The sequence below is a fragment of the Alligator sinensis genome, unplaced genomic scaffold (assembly GCF_000455745.1).
Source record: "Alligator sinensis unplaced genomic scaffold, ASM45574v1 scaffold460_1, whole genome shotgun sequence".
Lineage (NCBI taxonomy): Eukaryota > Metazoa > Chordata > Crocodylia > Alligatoridae > Alligator > Alligator sinensis.
The window spans coordinates 184896-201693 of record NW_005842553.1 but is presented as its reverse complement, the minus strand read 5'-3'; the positions used below and the strand labels follow the sequence as shown (position 1 = coordinate 201693).

General features: G+C 42.7%; 1 protein-coding gene across 1 annotated transcript in view; it reads left to right on the top strand.

The window, feature by feature from the left end:
* LOC112551671 (receptor-type tyrosine-protein phosphatase T-like) overlaps positions 1-16798 on the top strand; it is a gene marked incomplete at its 3' end in the record, with an annotated part of 373371 nt that overhangs the window by 232266 nt on the left and 124307 nt on the right. The window contains exon 2 of the mRNA XM_025213841.1: positions 13944-14069. Within this exon, the coding sequence (XP_025069626.1) occupies positions 13944-14069 (126 nt within the window). The remainder of the gene's footprint in view (positions 1-13943; positions 14070-16798) is intronic.

The window sequence follows — 16798 nt, the reverse complement described above, 5'->3', positions numbered from 1 at the left end:
TTTGTACGCCCCTAATCTGGAGTATACTACTTGTGGGCATAGCATCTACATGTGTGCCTGGGACAGCACCACGTTGAGCTGGGGCAGAGCAGACCTAGGCTAACAGCAGGCTTGGAGGAGTGGGGGAGTGTCAGCCCTGGGCTCCAAGTGGCTGCGTTAGGGCTGGCTGGGGCGTGACATTGTCAAAACTGTGGAGCCGTTTGACTGACCCGCTGGGCCTGCTGCCAGCCCAGGGTTGCTCTGCCCTATCTCAAAGTGCTGCTGTCCTGGTCACCATCCACACATGTTGCAGTGCAGTAAATGACTCTGCCATAAGATAGAGACTGTCCCCGACAGTACTATCTCTAACAATACTATCTTATGGTGGAGTTAATTAATTTATTGAGTCCTAATACCAACTCATGTGTACACTGTGATGCTTTAGTGGGTAGCTAATTAGTCAACTCCACAGCAAATGCATGTGTAGATTCACCCACATTTGAATTTGAGGATCCCTCACCGACAGAGGGATTTGGGAAGAAAAATAAGGGGAAAATGCATTCAAATTGCACTGCTCTAAGAGGCTAAATTATTTCAGCTATCTTTTGTCATCATCGTTTTTTCAAACTTTTTCAACCAAAAAAAATTGTCATAAATGTTGTTTTGATTAAATTGTAATGTGTATGCAAACAAAACATTGAAATGAACTTTTAGAATTTGTGTACACAGTTTGGAAGAGCTACACACACACACAAAAAAGGTTTTGTCAGGAAAATTCACATTTACTCATTCACATCAATTTTCCTCTTTTCCTGCCTGCAAGAAAAAGAGACAAGTGAAAGCTTGTCACTTAATACAAAATGTTTCTGTTCAACCTTTCAGAAGTTTTTCCCATCTCACCTTAGACTAAGCTATTCATACATTTATTGAAATGAATTCCTGATATATTTCCTGTTCCTTTTAACTTACACCTGACTTGACTTTGAACTCAGTTCTCCTATTAATACATACTTCATTCATGTTATACTTTATTCACTTCATTCTTTAATAAACTATGATTATTTGAAGAAATCATACTAGTACATGTTTGCTCAGCCATTCCATAGATTCACTAATTAACAATACCTCACTTGTCTGTCAAAAAAAAAAATTACTCTGTCCTGGTGGGTAAGCAACGGCAATTCCACAAGAGAGCTGGAAATCCTATTTTAACATCTTGGTACTGCTTGTGGGCATATAAGATTTCCTCATGCTTACTGAGATCACTGAACTATGAAGACTAATGTTTTATTCCTAAAGTGGCCATTATACGACGCTTTGGAATAAGATGAATCTCTGTCTCTCCTTTGTAATATTTAGGATCCAAACCCAGCCATTAGTGAGTTTTAGATCTGCCCCTTAACTATTAGCACACAACTGTGCCCAGATATGAGAGGGAAGAAAACATTTCATTCTGAATGCAGCAGCCATCCTATGAATATCCTAACTGTACCTTTCTCTTTGAGTGGACAGGGTTCATTGGAAGCAGAAATAGGCAGAATGCTACAAGATTCAGATCTGCCTTTTGAATTCAAATAAAGTATTTTGGTATGTTCAAATTCGGGTTTCTGGTTCAAGTCCATCTTTATCAAGTGTACCCTAGAACTCTTTCTCTCTTCCTCTCTCACAACATGGAGAGAGGACTTAATAGCAGCCTTCAACTACCTAAAGGGGGGTTCAAAAGAGGATGGATCTAGATTGTTTTCAGTGGTGGCAGATGACAGAAGAAGGAGCAGTGGTCTCAGGTTGCGGTAAGAGAAATTTAGGATAGATATTAGGAAGAATTTTCTTACTAGGAGGGTAGTAAAACACTGGAGCAGGTTACCCAGAGAAGTGGTAAAAGCTCTATCCTTGGAGGTTTTCAAAACCCAGTTAGGCAAAGCTTTAGCTGGGATGACCTAGTTGAGGATGGTCCTGCTTTGAGCAGGAGGTTGGACTAGATGTGACCTCCTGAGGTCCTTTCCAACTTTAATTTTCTATGATTCTATGATTCTAACACCCACCCACCCACCCACCCACCCCCTAAGCATTTTTCCTTGGAAGGAGACTCCTGACTTCTCTCAAGGAACTTATCCCATTAATTATGTAGGTTACACTCATCAAACAGTGCCTGTTTATCTTTGTTCACCTTCCTGAAACCTTTTCTCCTACTGCTATCTATGGTAAGTATGTGAAAGATGCTGTATAAAATATAAGTTGTCCAAGGCCTTCAAAATGAGTCATAGAATAGATTTGTATATATTACAGATAACAAAAATCCCCTTCAGTAGAAGTTACTATTCTAATGGAGCAAATGAATGTCTTATGGGTCTGTAAACATAAGTGTCTTCAAAGAAAGAAGAGAATTAACAGTCAGAGAGCAATTTTATCCTTACTGTTAAAGTCTCACAGTAGATCTGCTACAGGACTCACCTCTTCCTCTGTCCTTGTCCATTGCCTCTTGCGAGACTGTGGAGGTCCTAAATAATGGTCAAAACACAATGCCTATTACAGGAAGCTTCACAACTAGTGTTCCAGGAATGTATTGTCTTTTTAGAGTTGCTCTGTTCATATATTTTCACTTACTTGTTTTAAAGGGGAAAAAAAATCAATTAAATGACAGTGTTTATCCCCAAGACGAAAGGCCTGAACTAGAAAGAATGAGATTGCTGACATTCTTGCTTTTTTAACTCTTCTGGGAATGTTATGAATGTTTGATCAAATCATACCCGATGCTGTATTGTTCCTGTGTACATAAAAAGAAATACTGTATATTCAATGAGCTTTCCCAGATTAGTGTATTTTTTTATCCTTTTTAGAAGTATTGTTCCTATCTGGTGAGTCCACGAGTGTTTGACATTGGATGACTTTATAAAACATTCCACTAATTGGATTTGTTAAAATAAATAAATCAAACGCTAATTGGAACGTGCCCTGCCATTATTTTTGCTTACTGAATTAGATATAATGGCGTGAAGTCCTTTTTATCATATTTGTGCACTTATTTAAACACCCCCCTGGCACACACTTCTGCAAATTCAATTATATATTCAAAGAAGGCATTCAATTTATGCAAGGCTGGTTTACATTTAATCCGGGGGCAAGACTCAGTAACTGATGATAGGTCTGCTCAAAATTAATTAGCATCACTCAGATGAGCAGTGGCATTGTTACAAGCCTGCAGTGTAAAAGAGGGGTTATTGTATTTTTCCTATGTGAGCCATTATTTGCTTGAATATGACCCCTTTTGAGTTAGGGAAGATTGTTTTGTTGTTTGTGTGAGTTTATTTTTTTGTTAATGAGAGGTCATTGTGCATCTTGCATCTGGTGCAGCTGGAATCACCTCGTTTTCCTTTTCCTGGGCTTTGTTTTGCTGCTTCAACCTCCAGTGTTATTCCGGGGTTACTCTGCCAAATTTACAGACCCTTTGAGAGCTCTTTGAGCCAGATAATATGGCCTTGCCCTGGCACCTGGCATAGTTCCACAGCTGGATCTGTGTGTGCGGGATCAGGCTGGCGTGCATCAGGATCGGGACATTGTTTATCCAGCTCATGGGGTCTGAAGGTTGGGCACCACTGCTTTAGCTGGTTAGTAGAAAGGACAGGTCCAGCCAAATAATCCCTTCTCTCTTCCTGAAAACCCTACTTTAGTTAACATTTGCGATGTGAGATGTTTGATCACATGGGGACAGTTTCCTTTTATGAAATTACTTCATGGAGTTTAATCCCAATGTTGTAGCTAAATTCTACGAGGGGGCATTCTGACTTTCTAAATTTGTTTCTAAATGTGGTAGGTTTAGTATCTTCACTCTTGCTCTCAGCTTGTGTGCTTTACTTTCACTGTGTGTTAATGAGCTGCTATGTTATGCCATCATGCCAGGACATGGACAAATAAACCAGCAATGGAGAGTTAAACACAGGAAGGGAATTAGAGCCTGTCAGCTACCCTGCGGTAACTGCCTGTGTGCACATACTTACCCTGTGATAATGAAAGTTTCTGTGGGTTGGCTTTCATTTACTGTGGAGTAAATGCATGCATGTGGTCAGTTATAACAGGTAGCTGATGCTCTGTAAATACCTGTCCTTGTTTACTCTATGATATCTTGTTTATGAATTCATGCCCCTATTTATATACCTCAGCAAGGGGTGACAGTTTATAGATAAGGGTCCACCTAACTCAAGGAGTCAGCTGGCCAGTTTTTCAGGGAGATCATGGGACCAGCTGCAGTATTCTCAGTCTGATAGCAGCAGCCCCCCACACCATGCCACTGATTGTCCAAGGGGCCCCAATGGCCCTCCCCCTCACCGCTGATTGACTCAGGGCTGCTCATCATAAAGCCCTACACATTGATGCTGATTGGTTGTGTAGCCAGGGTGTACTCAAGTATGTACTCCCTTCTCCAGTTGAAGAGAAATATCAGCAGGGCAGGTATGCTGTGTGAGGACAACTGCTGGCTGCATGCAGCTTCCCTCCTTTCCTTATAAAGAGCCAAGCCAGGACTTTATATGAACTTAACTATGTACAAATTTATTTACATTAAAATAAACATAAACAAACACAAATGCATATATTGACATAAAATATTAAACTTTAAACCTTATTCTCTCTCTCTCTCCCTCTATCTCAGTGGCGAACCCAGAAGCGTACTGGAAGTACTTCCGGTCCACTTCTGGGTCCCACGGGGAGCACGCAGAGGGCCCTCCCGCATCCTTCCGGCTCAGCGATTGGCCACAGGTGGACCCCGGGTGTCCCCCCAAGACCCAGAAGGACTAGCCGTTGAGCTGGGGGAAGTGTGGGAGACCCCCCCCCACCCCAGCAAACTCTCCAGCAGACCCGGAAGTAGACTGGAAGTGCTTCTGGTCCACTTCTGGGTCTGCTGCCGAGGGCACTGGGGAGCCCCCCATACTTCTGTGGGACACTCCATGCACCCCAGCATCACAACATTCATGGGCCACCTGCTACCTAGAGGTATGTAGAAAGAATATTTAAAGCTGTGTCTATGTCCCAGTCACCGAATCTATCCGAATCTCTCCGACTCAATTTGAAGGGGTCCTGATTTGATTCAGATTTGGAGATTCAACCAGAAAATCAGGCTGAATCTCCACCATATCTATATATGTCTATCATCCCTAAAGATACAAATATCTTACTGCTAAATACCGGATAAATAATAGAAGAGGGTCCCAGCAGGGCCTCAATGAAAATCATATACTCTAAACTCCATTAAACTACAAATTTACAAATATAAAATATACAAGACATATGCATAATAACATAAACTATGGATAATGTCCATTCCATCTTATACCACTCAACAAAGATTTCAATGAAGGTCATACAACTTTAAACTCGATTAAAGTTCAAACATGTATAATAAAATACATTTTCAAGAAATATAAGACACTATCTCCAAAATATAAGGTGTAAGAACCTTAATTATAAATTAACTATTTAAGGAACACCCAGGCCCAGACTGTCTGGGAGTCGTGGATGCACTCCAGTGAGAGAAGGTTAGGGTAAAAGAGTTTCCCAGCACCGTTCTGGCTTCCCTCAGCCCAATAAAATGCATGCCCCAAAACAAAATCTCCAATCCTAGGATGCCCTCTCTTTCTGGGCTTTCCTTCCAGCAGTCAGTCACACCAATGCAGGATAACTTTCCCCTCCCCTGTGGGAATTCCCTTTCCCAGGAACTCATGATTCTGGGGAGCTGGGTGGAGGGTTCTCATCTTTCCAGGCACGTTGCCACCTTTCTTGCTGAGGCTTTCTCTGGATCCTTCTGGGCCTCTGGCCTGTTTGGGGTTGGGGCCCTGAGCCACCTTGCACAGTCTGGGGTCTCAGTTCCAACCGGGGTCCTCTGTGTGACACTTTTGCTCTGAGTGCCTGGCTTTGTGCCAGGGGTTGGAGACCCAAGCTGCCTCATACAGCTCCTAGGGTCCCACTCCATGCACTGCTCATGCACCGATGCTGCTCTCCTCAGTGGTGAAGCTGGGAATGTGGCTGCTTGCTGCTCCCCATCTTGTGAAGGGAAGGAGCCTTCAGGCTTTCCAGGGCAATGGCTTTGCCCCTGCTGGCCAGCTCTTGCCAGCTCTTCCCTTTCCCGCTCTCTTCTCCATCCCTTGACACAATTCTTAACTCCCCAGGTGCCGGGCATGTGGTTCTTTTATACCCTCCAGAGGCTCCACCCCCAGATTGCAAAGGGGCCAATCAGGGTGAGGGAGTGTATAGTTTTCACCCAGATCAAGGCTTTTTGCCTCACCCTGCATAGGGGTGGGGAAGCCTCTTCCCAACCACCACCTGATTGGAGGGAATGCCCCACCAATGGCTCAAAGTTCTTTCCAGCTGGCGTGTCAGGCTGCTACCGGCAAGCCTGCCACAGTTGCAAGGGCTGTCTGTCATGTGGCCATGCCCCTCACCACAGATTGCTGTGTCAGGTACCCCTCTCAGTCAATCAGTGGCAAGGGGTAGAGGCAGCAGCCAACTTGGGCTGCCCTTCATGCAGGAAGCCTCCCCTCCCCCCCAGCAGGCTGCACAGCCAGGCCTCAGTGCCGTGAGCATGGCTGGGTCCCTCTGGGGAGGCAGCATTTTATTTTCAGCAAGTTTTCATCTTTTTTTTTTCTCTGCAGAAGCAACATGCTAAATTTGGTCTGCAGTCCTAAGACCATGGAAGAATACTGATTTTGAAGAGGTTATTACTGGACATCTTCAATATGTTACCACTTCCATGGTGCAATTCTGAAATTCACCAGCAGGCGTTGATCTGTTTTTTCCAGTCGAGATATCCTGCAGACATTGGGGTAGTGTACTTTGTGGCCACATCTATTCGAGACCCTGACTATGTAGCAGTTTATTACTACTGCTCAGTAGTTCATTACTACTGCAAAGTAGCATTGCATGGCATGAAGCATGATGCTATACTACTCCGCAGTGGTAATGAACTACTGAACAGTCAGCAGCACCAAAAAGCCATTTGAGGACACCACTGCATGGTAACTCGAGTTACTGCACAGTCATTTAGTATATGCAAGTACTAAATGATTGCACAGTAGCAACTGCACAGTCAGTGTCTTGTGTAGACATGGCCTGTGTCAACTATCTGAACTACTCATCTTAGTACTGCACCTGTGCATGTGAAACCATGCTCATATTACTAAACTTTTAAAAAGTCATCTCACACTGTATTCTTTTATGCTACTTACAACCGGTCTCTTTCAGAGAAGTGACTGTGCACAAATCCTCACTCAGAGCTGCTTCCACTATATATTCAAACTCATATCTACTATCTGTTTTAACAAAAGTAAGTTCATTGTGTTGGCAGTCTGGAGTCAGCAATGCTATGAAAAATAAGTTGGACAGTTTTTGTCAAAGGCAGTACAGCTGCAGAGCTGTCACCAAAGACATGATGTGAATGCATTAAGTTGCAGTGCTGTACATTATTCAGCTTGAAGATTTTTTATTTACAGGAATTGTGTGAGAAATAAAGTTCAGGTAGATTTTGAAGCTGGGTTTGCAGGACTAGCAGTTATAAAAAACCCCAAAACCAAAAATCTTTTTATGGGTAAAGAGAGCTCTTATAATCTTGAATTATTGAGCTGCAATAAATGTGGAATTCTTAATGCCACTTTCCTAGTCACAGGTCGGGACCTGCAATTTAATGGAATTCCACTGAAATGCCACATAATTTTCCCTTTCAGAGGAGTTGGGCTAATATTTAGGTGGTTTTAACCATCATCTAATTTATTTAACTTACACATCTCACCTAGGACCAATATTGCTATGAAAAATCCTGCAGTCTTTTATGGAGACTGGTCCAAGCATTCTGCCCTTCCAGAGTCTATCCTTTTGAACTGCTCCTTCACTCTTACAGGGGTGTAGGTTGTAGCTGTGTTGGTCTCAGGACACAGACAGAAGAGGTTCTTTGGGTGAATATAATATCTTTTAGTAGACCAACTTAAATCGCTGGAAAAAAAAATTATAGCAAGCTTTCAGGTTTAAAAACCCTTCATCAGGCTGAGGAAGTCTCTGCTGTTGGTGTGTGCTCTTCCTGGCTGGAATGAATAGTGCATTCCATTCTATTCATTTCATCCAGGAAGAGCACACACCAAATGCAGAGACTTCCTCACCCTGGCAAAGGGTTTTTAAACTCGAAAGCTTGCTATACTTTTTTTTTCCAACTATTTAAGTTGGTCTAATAAAAGATACCATATTCACACAAAGAACCTGGTCTGCCTCGCTCCTTCACTGTCTCCATCAGTGGATTCTTCTGTCCTTCCTCTATTTCAGTTGAGGTTTCATGAGGCTTCCTCCTTTTCCCTGCATCTTATCTCTTCCAGAACCCATTTCTGGGTAGACTTAGCCACAAAAACATTGTACCTTTCATCTTTACTCTGATAACTCACTGTTCTTCCTTCCTCATCTGCAATTTACCTATCGCCATCCAAACCCAAAATGATAACTTATCTTTCTAAAATCTCAGCCACCAAGTATAATTTAAAAATAAAGTAGCCAAAGCCTCCTACCCTCCCTGTTCTCTCCTAGTGGATAGTACTAACCTTCATTATTCAAATCCAGAGTCTTTACTCCACCTTCCTCCTGCTATGTATTGTCAGGATTATTACACCTTTAACAAAGGCATTGGGTGTTGACTGCAACTGATACTGGGGAATTTGACTGGGATGTGTGGAGAACTCACCCCCCAGTCTGCCTCACTTCTGCCAGCAGACAGCCCCTCTCCATTTCATTTACCACTAAGCCTACATGATTGTGGAGAAATTCCTGAGGAAGGGGGGAACTTGCTCATCCTCAGTCCTGTGCAACCCTAAACTTTCACCTGAGGGTGCTGACATTTTTTAACTGACCAACCGACATCAGCCATGGTATGAGGGTACTGGTTTATGGTTGGGTCCAGGTGATGAGGTCAGAAAGGTTATTTAAGGGTCCCTCCATCTTGTGGGGAGGAAAGACATCTTTGGGAAACATGGAGACAAGTAAACGGCCTCTGACACTCTTTTAGACTGTGGATGAACATGTGAGTAACCTACCTGAAGTTTAGCCGGTAACCTAGGATCAAGTGTTCTAGAAGCATATCAAAAGGCTATCAAGCTGCTTCTGTTTGCTCAGGGTTATTTTTTTTTATATTTCTCTGACTTATGCCCCTCCTCATGCCTACCATTTCTACCCTATAAAGCTATCTGTTATAGAAAGCCTAGTTGTAAATGTTTGAGAGGGATTGGGAAAGCCTTTTTACTCGCTTTGCTTGGCTCACCAAGGGAGGCTACTTTCTATGCTTCAGGATATAAGAAATATCCAGATACATCCTGCTGGGGCTAAGCAACCCCAGGGTCTACCTAGAATCATAAACTCATAGATGTTTCTGTTGGAAGGGACCTTAGTAGATCACTGAGTCTGACCCCCTGCCCTGGACAGGAAACAGCACTGGAGTCAGAAGACCCCAGCCAGGTGCATATCCAGCCTCCTCATTAAGACCCTCAAGGTAGGGGAGAGCACCACCTCCCTTGGAAGCCCATTCCAGATTCTGGCAACCCTTATGGTAAAGAAGTTCTTCCTGATGTCTAACTTAAATCTTATCTCTTACAGTTTGTGGCCATTGTTCCTAGTTACTCCAAGGGGTGCCCTGGCAAACAGATCATCTTCTATAACTTGCTGCCCCTCCCCACCCCATTAATTTGTAGACAGCCACAAGATCACCTTTCAACCTTCTGGAGGTCTCTTCCAGAACTACGTCTCTATGATTCTATGGTCTTTGGATTTGGCAACTTTTGAACCTCACATCTGAATTCTGTCTATATCTTCCACTTCTTACAGAACATCTCCAAGATTCAAACTTTTACGGATATCCACAGTGCCATTCCCTCCCCCCCCCCCACCATAATCTTGCACCGTGACTTCTGTAATCTCTTCTCTACCTTAATTTCCTGCAAATCCACCTTTGTGAAGTCTGTTCCAGGTACTACTACTGCTACACACCTATTGCTTTATCCCAACCTGCAATTTCAAGTCCCTCTACCAACATCTGCCTCTTCAAATACAAATGTTCTTGCCCTAAATTGCAAGGCCATCCAGAGTTTCCCCCTTCTTATCTATTCAATATATTACTACAAGATTGACTCCTGCCTTGACTAGTGCAAGGATTGATTCTCAGACAATCACTTTCAAACTTCCCTCTATGTTGCCTTTTTCATGAGTGGAACAGCTCTAAGTTAACTTCTGTGAAATCATCACCTCATCCTCCTTTGAGCTTCTCCTCAGACCTTTTATCCCTTTTATAATGCCTGTGATAAACTGCCAGTTGATCAGACAAACTGTGATTATTGCTTCTGGTTGAGCAAGGACCACACACATTTGATCTAGTTTGGTTTCAGGGGTTCTGCTGATTCCTAGGAGCCATGAAAAATTCCCATCCCGTTTCCCTCCTTCAAATACATTATTTGACCTTATTTTTCCCCTCCTGCCTCTTTTGGAATCACTGACCACTGGCCACAGTTAGAGGTGATCCAGTGCCTGAGGTAGGCTCGTGCTCTTACCTGTACTTAGAAAACTCTAAGGCACAGATGGGCATAGCTCATGCATTTGGGATGAAACCAATCACAGATTTGGGATCAGGAAAAAAGTGTCCCTTGGGTCAGATTGATGGGGATTGCTAGGTTTGTTCTCCCTTCTTCTCAAATATTGGGTATAGAACTCTTCCTTGGATCATCTGAATATATTTTACTATTGCAGGAATGGGCCTAGGATGACTCTTGTCTTTCCTACTCTTTACATGTGGTTATGTTGTAGAGTTTATTTTTCCTCCTCTTCCCCTCACTCCCAGCCCTCCATCCCCCACAATAGGCATTCTGGTAGACATTTTTGGACAAATTGTTGCCTGCAATTGCAGGGGACTGGAGCTGATGCTCCAGGGCTCCTATGTTTCTATGTTCCTATGTTGTTATCTTTTCTTATTCTGATTCTCTTTTGTCTTATTTTCCTGCTTATCTTCATGGCAGAAACAGTCATTTTCTTCATGCAGAACAGTGCCTAGCCCACTTGGGCCTGGTTTGATTGAAGTGTCTAGGTCATACTGTGGAAATATAATAGTCTAGCATACCTCTGCTATTGTCAGTTGTAGCACTTTGAACATGTAGTCAATGAAACTGGAATATTTTGAAGGATCACTGCTGTTAAAGAGGCACTGCTAAAGTAATTGATACACTGTATTGACACTAATGACTCAGAGACTGAGCATATGTGAGTAATTTTGTTTGATGCTCCCTGTCATATACTAACTTACTGAGAATCTGTTCTGATCCATTGTTCAGTGCTGAGAATCTTTAACTAATAATCAGTCTACTTCTATATGTGCCAAAATACTTATTTAAGGAGCATAGTGAAAGAGTAATTAACCGCTGAAGCTTTAGAAACATGAGTTCAAGTTTCACTCTGCATTTGAACCAAAGACTGTTCCTATTTGACTCAGCTGTAAATTGGTACTTGGTCATTTGGGCTGGGGAGTTAAAAGTGGCTAGATGTGGTGTTAGCTAGCTACATCCCCCTTGCATGCCATTAGCTACAACAGTTGGCTTGGGAGGATCCTTAACTTTGGACAAATGCATTTAGATGCTCATATTTAAGGATTTAAATGTGAACGTTTTGAACTAAATGAATGAATGACCTAAGTAAATGCATAAAATTGGAAGTAAAGGGAATGGTTACATTCCATTTGGTGATCTGTTCATTTGGACATTTATAGGAGGTTTACCAGCACAATAGTTTAATGCTAAAAGGTAACAGAATATTGTACATATAACAAGTCCCATTAATATAGCCCCTATTTACTCTTTATAATTAACTGTACTGAAATGGAGTCAGCCAGGTCATGGGATTATAATGTGTGCATTGGTCTGGTTCTGCTTGTAATGTTCCTTATGTTGGTAACCGATAACTCCTGTTATTGAAACACAGGCTTTTATTAACATTTGAAAATTAATTTATAGTTTGTTAATGTTTCACTCAATTGAAGCCATGAAATTCTATAGTTCTACTTTTTGGGGGGGATTCTCTTACCTTAGCACAGTATTGCTATATTTCTGCACCATGTGGGGTACATCCAGCCTGCAAAGACACCCCAGGTCATCTATGTATCAGTGATTCTGACTCATAGAAAATATGGCCTGAAGAAAGGGTCAAAGCATCAGGGAACAACTCAGTACAACTAAGACTCGCACAGTGGAACAGTAGAGTACAGTCAGTGTTGTGACTTGTGGAGTAAAATAAGATTGGTTTTAAGCAGGGCTTTAGGTATCCTCTGAACTCAGAAGGTATCCTAGTGCTGCAGACTTTGGGGGACCACTTTTAGTAGCCATAATATGGTAGAGTACTTCTTGAAGGTATGAATTGTCTACTTTAATTATGGATATCTAAGGGGGTAAGTACCCAATGTCAAAAAAGACTGCATACTAATTAAAGAGCAAGTGATTTTGATTTCTGCTCTGTATACCAGGTACAATCTTTTTTTCATAAAATTATTCCATGTATTTTGTTTTGTGATACTCCTGACCAGAGCTGGCCAAATACCCCAGAAGTTATTTATTTGTTTTAACCATGGCAAGTTAATTCCATTATTCATGAAATGTTCTTTATTCAAGTGTTCAGTCAACTCCTAGTTTACTGAGGACAATTAGCCAATTCCAAAAATAATGTGAACTGCAGCTTGAATGATTCTCCAGCCAAAAGTTTGTACTGGAAGATGTGATATTTACTATCAAACTGTTACCCAATTTCTCTTTGCCCCTTTACTTCCAAACTCAAATGTGCCATCTGCACCTACAGTAAGAAGTTCCTCACTTCCAGTTCCATCACAGAACCCTTTCAATTTGGTCTCCAGTTTCTGTGTTGCATTTTCAAGAATGCAATTTAGTACTGCAGGTGAGACATTCTATTAATGACGTAGCTGTGCAAGCCTCTGACATTTTACAGTATTTTTTTTCTGTAATAGTTACTGAAATATCAAAAACTTGTGACTGGGGCTCTGATCTCCCCAGTCTGCTATAGCTTGAACTCTGCAACCACAGACTTCCCATGTGGCTAAAGGCAGGTTAGTTACTCTATATCTAGAAGGCTCTTGTAGAAATTTGTAATAGGTTCTTGACCTTTTTTTGCTAACTTGGAATATGACATTCAATGAAGGGTTTGTTAATATGTTCATGCATTACCTAGTACAATGGGAGTCCTGATTGAAGTTGGATACTATCAATGCTATGGTAATGTTATAATGCAAAAAAGCAATTTTTTTATAATTTCATTTACTGTGTACTACAGAAAGCTATTGTATCTTACCATTGTGAATGTTTACTTTAATGAACTCACATTATACTCATTTTTGGCTTTGAGCCAAAGGAATAGCTCATTATGTCCTTATCTATGGCACCAGAAGGTTAAATGGCATATTTACAGAAAGTGTGAGATATGGTCCTGAGATTAGACACCAACCTTGCCCTACTGAATTTTTAAATGTGTAAATGAAGGGAGAGCTTCACAATTTGAAAAATGGTTGTAAGTCTGCCATATGGATTTCCTCTTCCCCCTCCTTTTGGAACATCTGGTTTCAAGTTCCGAGAAGCAGTCAGCGTGATTCAGCCCTGCATAATCGTATACATGCCTGGAATGTAAGACTGCTGCTTAAATCCTGAAGATGTGAGGTTGAATCTAAGGCAGCTGGCCTAATAAACAGCAGTACAATCCAAGCGAGAGAAATAAGACTTACCAAAAATAGGATTTGAGATCCAGAAGTCTTTTTTGAATACCCTGAGGCAAAAACAGAAACCTAATGTGCCAGAAATTCATTTTGTATTTCCTTGCAGAGTTTAGATAAAAAGCACTGATGTAAATTAAATAACATAACAAGACAGAAGTAATTAATAGAAGTATTCATTCATCTCTCTCTTCCTCAGGCGGTTGTTCATTTGATGAACACTACAGTAACTGTGGTTATAGCGTGGCATTGGGAACCAATGGATTTACCTGGGAACAGATCAACACCTGGGAAAAGCCTACAATGGATCCAGCTGTCCCCACTGGTAAGTAAAGAGCATGCAGAATAGGGAAGGCATTAAATAGAGTGTTACTATTTGGGTGTAATGTCCGGTGAGAATTGAACTAAAATGAACTCTGTGCTTACTTATATGGGGCTGGAATTCAGTAACCAGGTACCAGAATGCATAACTATTAGAAAGAGACAAAAGTGGGGTGGCTTTGCAAACTGCCAGCAGCTTGGCATTCCCTTGCCAAACACTGAGTGTTAGGTTGTGGACAACTCAACATTTTATATGTTTAAAAGGGAAGGGGAGCATGCTGCTCAGGCACACATAGCAGTTGCTCTGTTACATTTGCATTATATTGTTAGAGAGACAAGTTACCTATATCACCCTAACTTTGACTCTCAGTGAAGCAGTTAGAATTAGAGGGTGTTTTGCTACCCATAGAAAATATGGCCTGAAGAAAGGATCAAAGCATCAGGGAACAACTCAATACAACTAAGACTCGCCATGTGCCCCCAGACGCTGGGGGAGGACGGCGAGCTCCTGCAGGCAGCGGCAGTGCTGTCAGCAGTGAGGGCATGGTGGCAGCAAGCAGGAAGCTCCTGCAAGTGTCCACAGCGTTGTCGGCAGCGGGGGTGTGGCAAGCGCCAACCAGTGGTCAGCGACCACCTGCAAATGCCATCAGCAGTGGCGGCAGCAGCGGCCAGTGGCAATCATGGACAGCCTGCAGGGGTACACTGCCACGCTCAAGGGGTGCGCATACACTCGTGTGCACTCCCTACACATTGCCAATGCCTGTACTCTTACACAGTCATGTATATGTAACAGTTGCATCATAACAGCTTATATTATCATCCTTTGCCTTTGAGACAGTAGCTAGGCTTGATTGTCTTAGATTCTCTTAGTCTCATTTTATTTAGCAGTCGGCTGCAGGGAGGGGTGGTTTTAGGTGAAATTGTCTAGGCTTTGTTCAGTCCTCAAGCCTAATTCTGAAAGGTTCAGAGTATTTTCTTTTCCCACTGAAACTGAAAATGAAAACAGTCAGCACTTAGCAAGATAGTCCTTACTGGAAAATCTTGGACTATCAGGCCTTCTAAGAATACATTTTAGGTTACATTTAATGTTATGAATTAAGAGTCAAGGGGATGTGTATAAAGTATAAAGGGGATGAATGCCGGTTCTCTGAGAAAGCTGTGAGGATATCAAAGGGATTAATTGGGATGGCTCAAGCCTGACTAGATATAAGATTCAGGAGACAACCTGTTCCAGTGTTTGATGAACATCCCACTAGCAGAGGTAGGGACTAATAGCATAACAAGTTACTTATTTGCAATTGAGTACATCAGATACCCCCAGCCTCAGTCTTCTATGGGATCTTAATTGGACGTTCTTTTCTGGAAAGTTGTCCAGTGCATCACAACCAGAAGTATTATTCCCTGTTGAGAATTAATTGGTACAGAATTTATCTGATAGCTTACCTCACTATACAGCTACAAGTTGCTAACCTTTTAATAATTATCGTTGGTGCTCAACCAGATACATTAATGGGACTTGAGTTGTTCCAGAAGGATGGTACACTCACACCATTACATCCCAGTGTTTAAATGTGGACATCAAAAACATAAACAAAGTGTGCTTAGGAGTCTAGTCAATGATGCACTGCAGGATAAGAGTATTAGTGAGATGGGAGTCCAGGAAAGGTGGTTATTCCTAAAGGAAGTGATCCTTTGGGCGCAAAGGGAGACTATCCCAGGACAAGGGGAAGTGGGGAAAGAGCCAAAAAACTTCTTTGGCTAAACAGGGAAATCCAGGGAAGCCTAAGGGTAAAAAAGAAAGCATATAAGTGGTGGAAGCAGGGGGAAGCTACCAAAGAAGAGCATACCTACTTGACCTGCACTTCCAGGGAGGCAGTTAGAAAGGCCAAAGCAAATACAGAGCTGAGGCTGGCAACACAAATTAAAGACAACAAAAAGTCTTTTTTAGGTATGTAGGGAGTAAAAGGAAGGTGCAGGGCAGCATAGGACTCTACTGAACAAGAAGGAGCAGACAGGGGGGACAAGGCTGAGCTATTCAATGAGTTTTTTGCCTCAGTGTTCCTGAACAGGGGTCAAGATAAGTCTCCTAATGCGTTCTTAGATGGTCATCAGAGGGACACCAGCCCACCAACTATTGACGCTGACTTGGTGCAGAGTCACTTGGATGGACTGGATGGGCGCATCCACACATGCAAGCATGGGCACTTGCAGCAGCTCAAATAGAAACAGTGCAAATTTGAGCCAGCACTTTTAGCTTCAATGCATGTGCTCAGACATGCACTTTGTTGTGGAGCAAATTGTGCCACTTGGGGCAAAATAACCCTGCCTGGTTCCTCCTGGATCTGCAGCAAGGGGGAGCCAGAGCCTGGGGCCAGCACCTGTGCTGTCCCCAGCAGTATAAAAAGCTGCCCTGTCCTGGCCCCAGTAGTAAAAAAAAGCCGCCCTGGCAAGTAGCTCAGGGCTACTAGCTTTTAGGAGCTTCTGGGGCCTAGCCAATTGGTATCTGGGGATACTACCCCTTGTGCCAGCTGGACTGCTAAAGCAGCCCTGATTGTTCCCTGCACCCTCTACCCACTGCAGCAGTCTGGCAGTGGGGGCTGCTGCCTGGCTGTGACCTGCTGTGTACCTGCCAGACTCGGATGGGGACGGCACAGCCCGTAGAGGCATCTGCCCCTCCGGGGCAGCTGCCAGTGGACTGCAGTTGCAGGGGTGGGCTTTGTGCGGCACTACTAA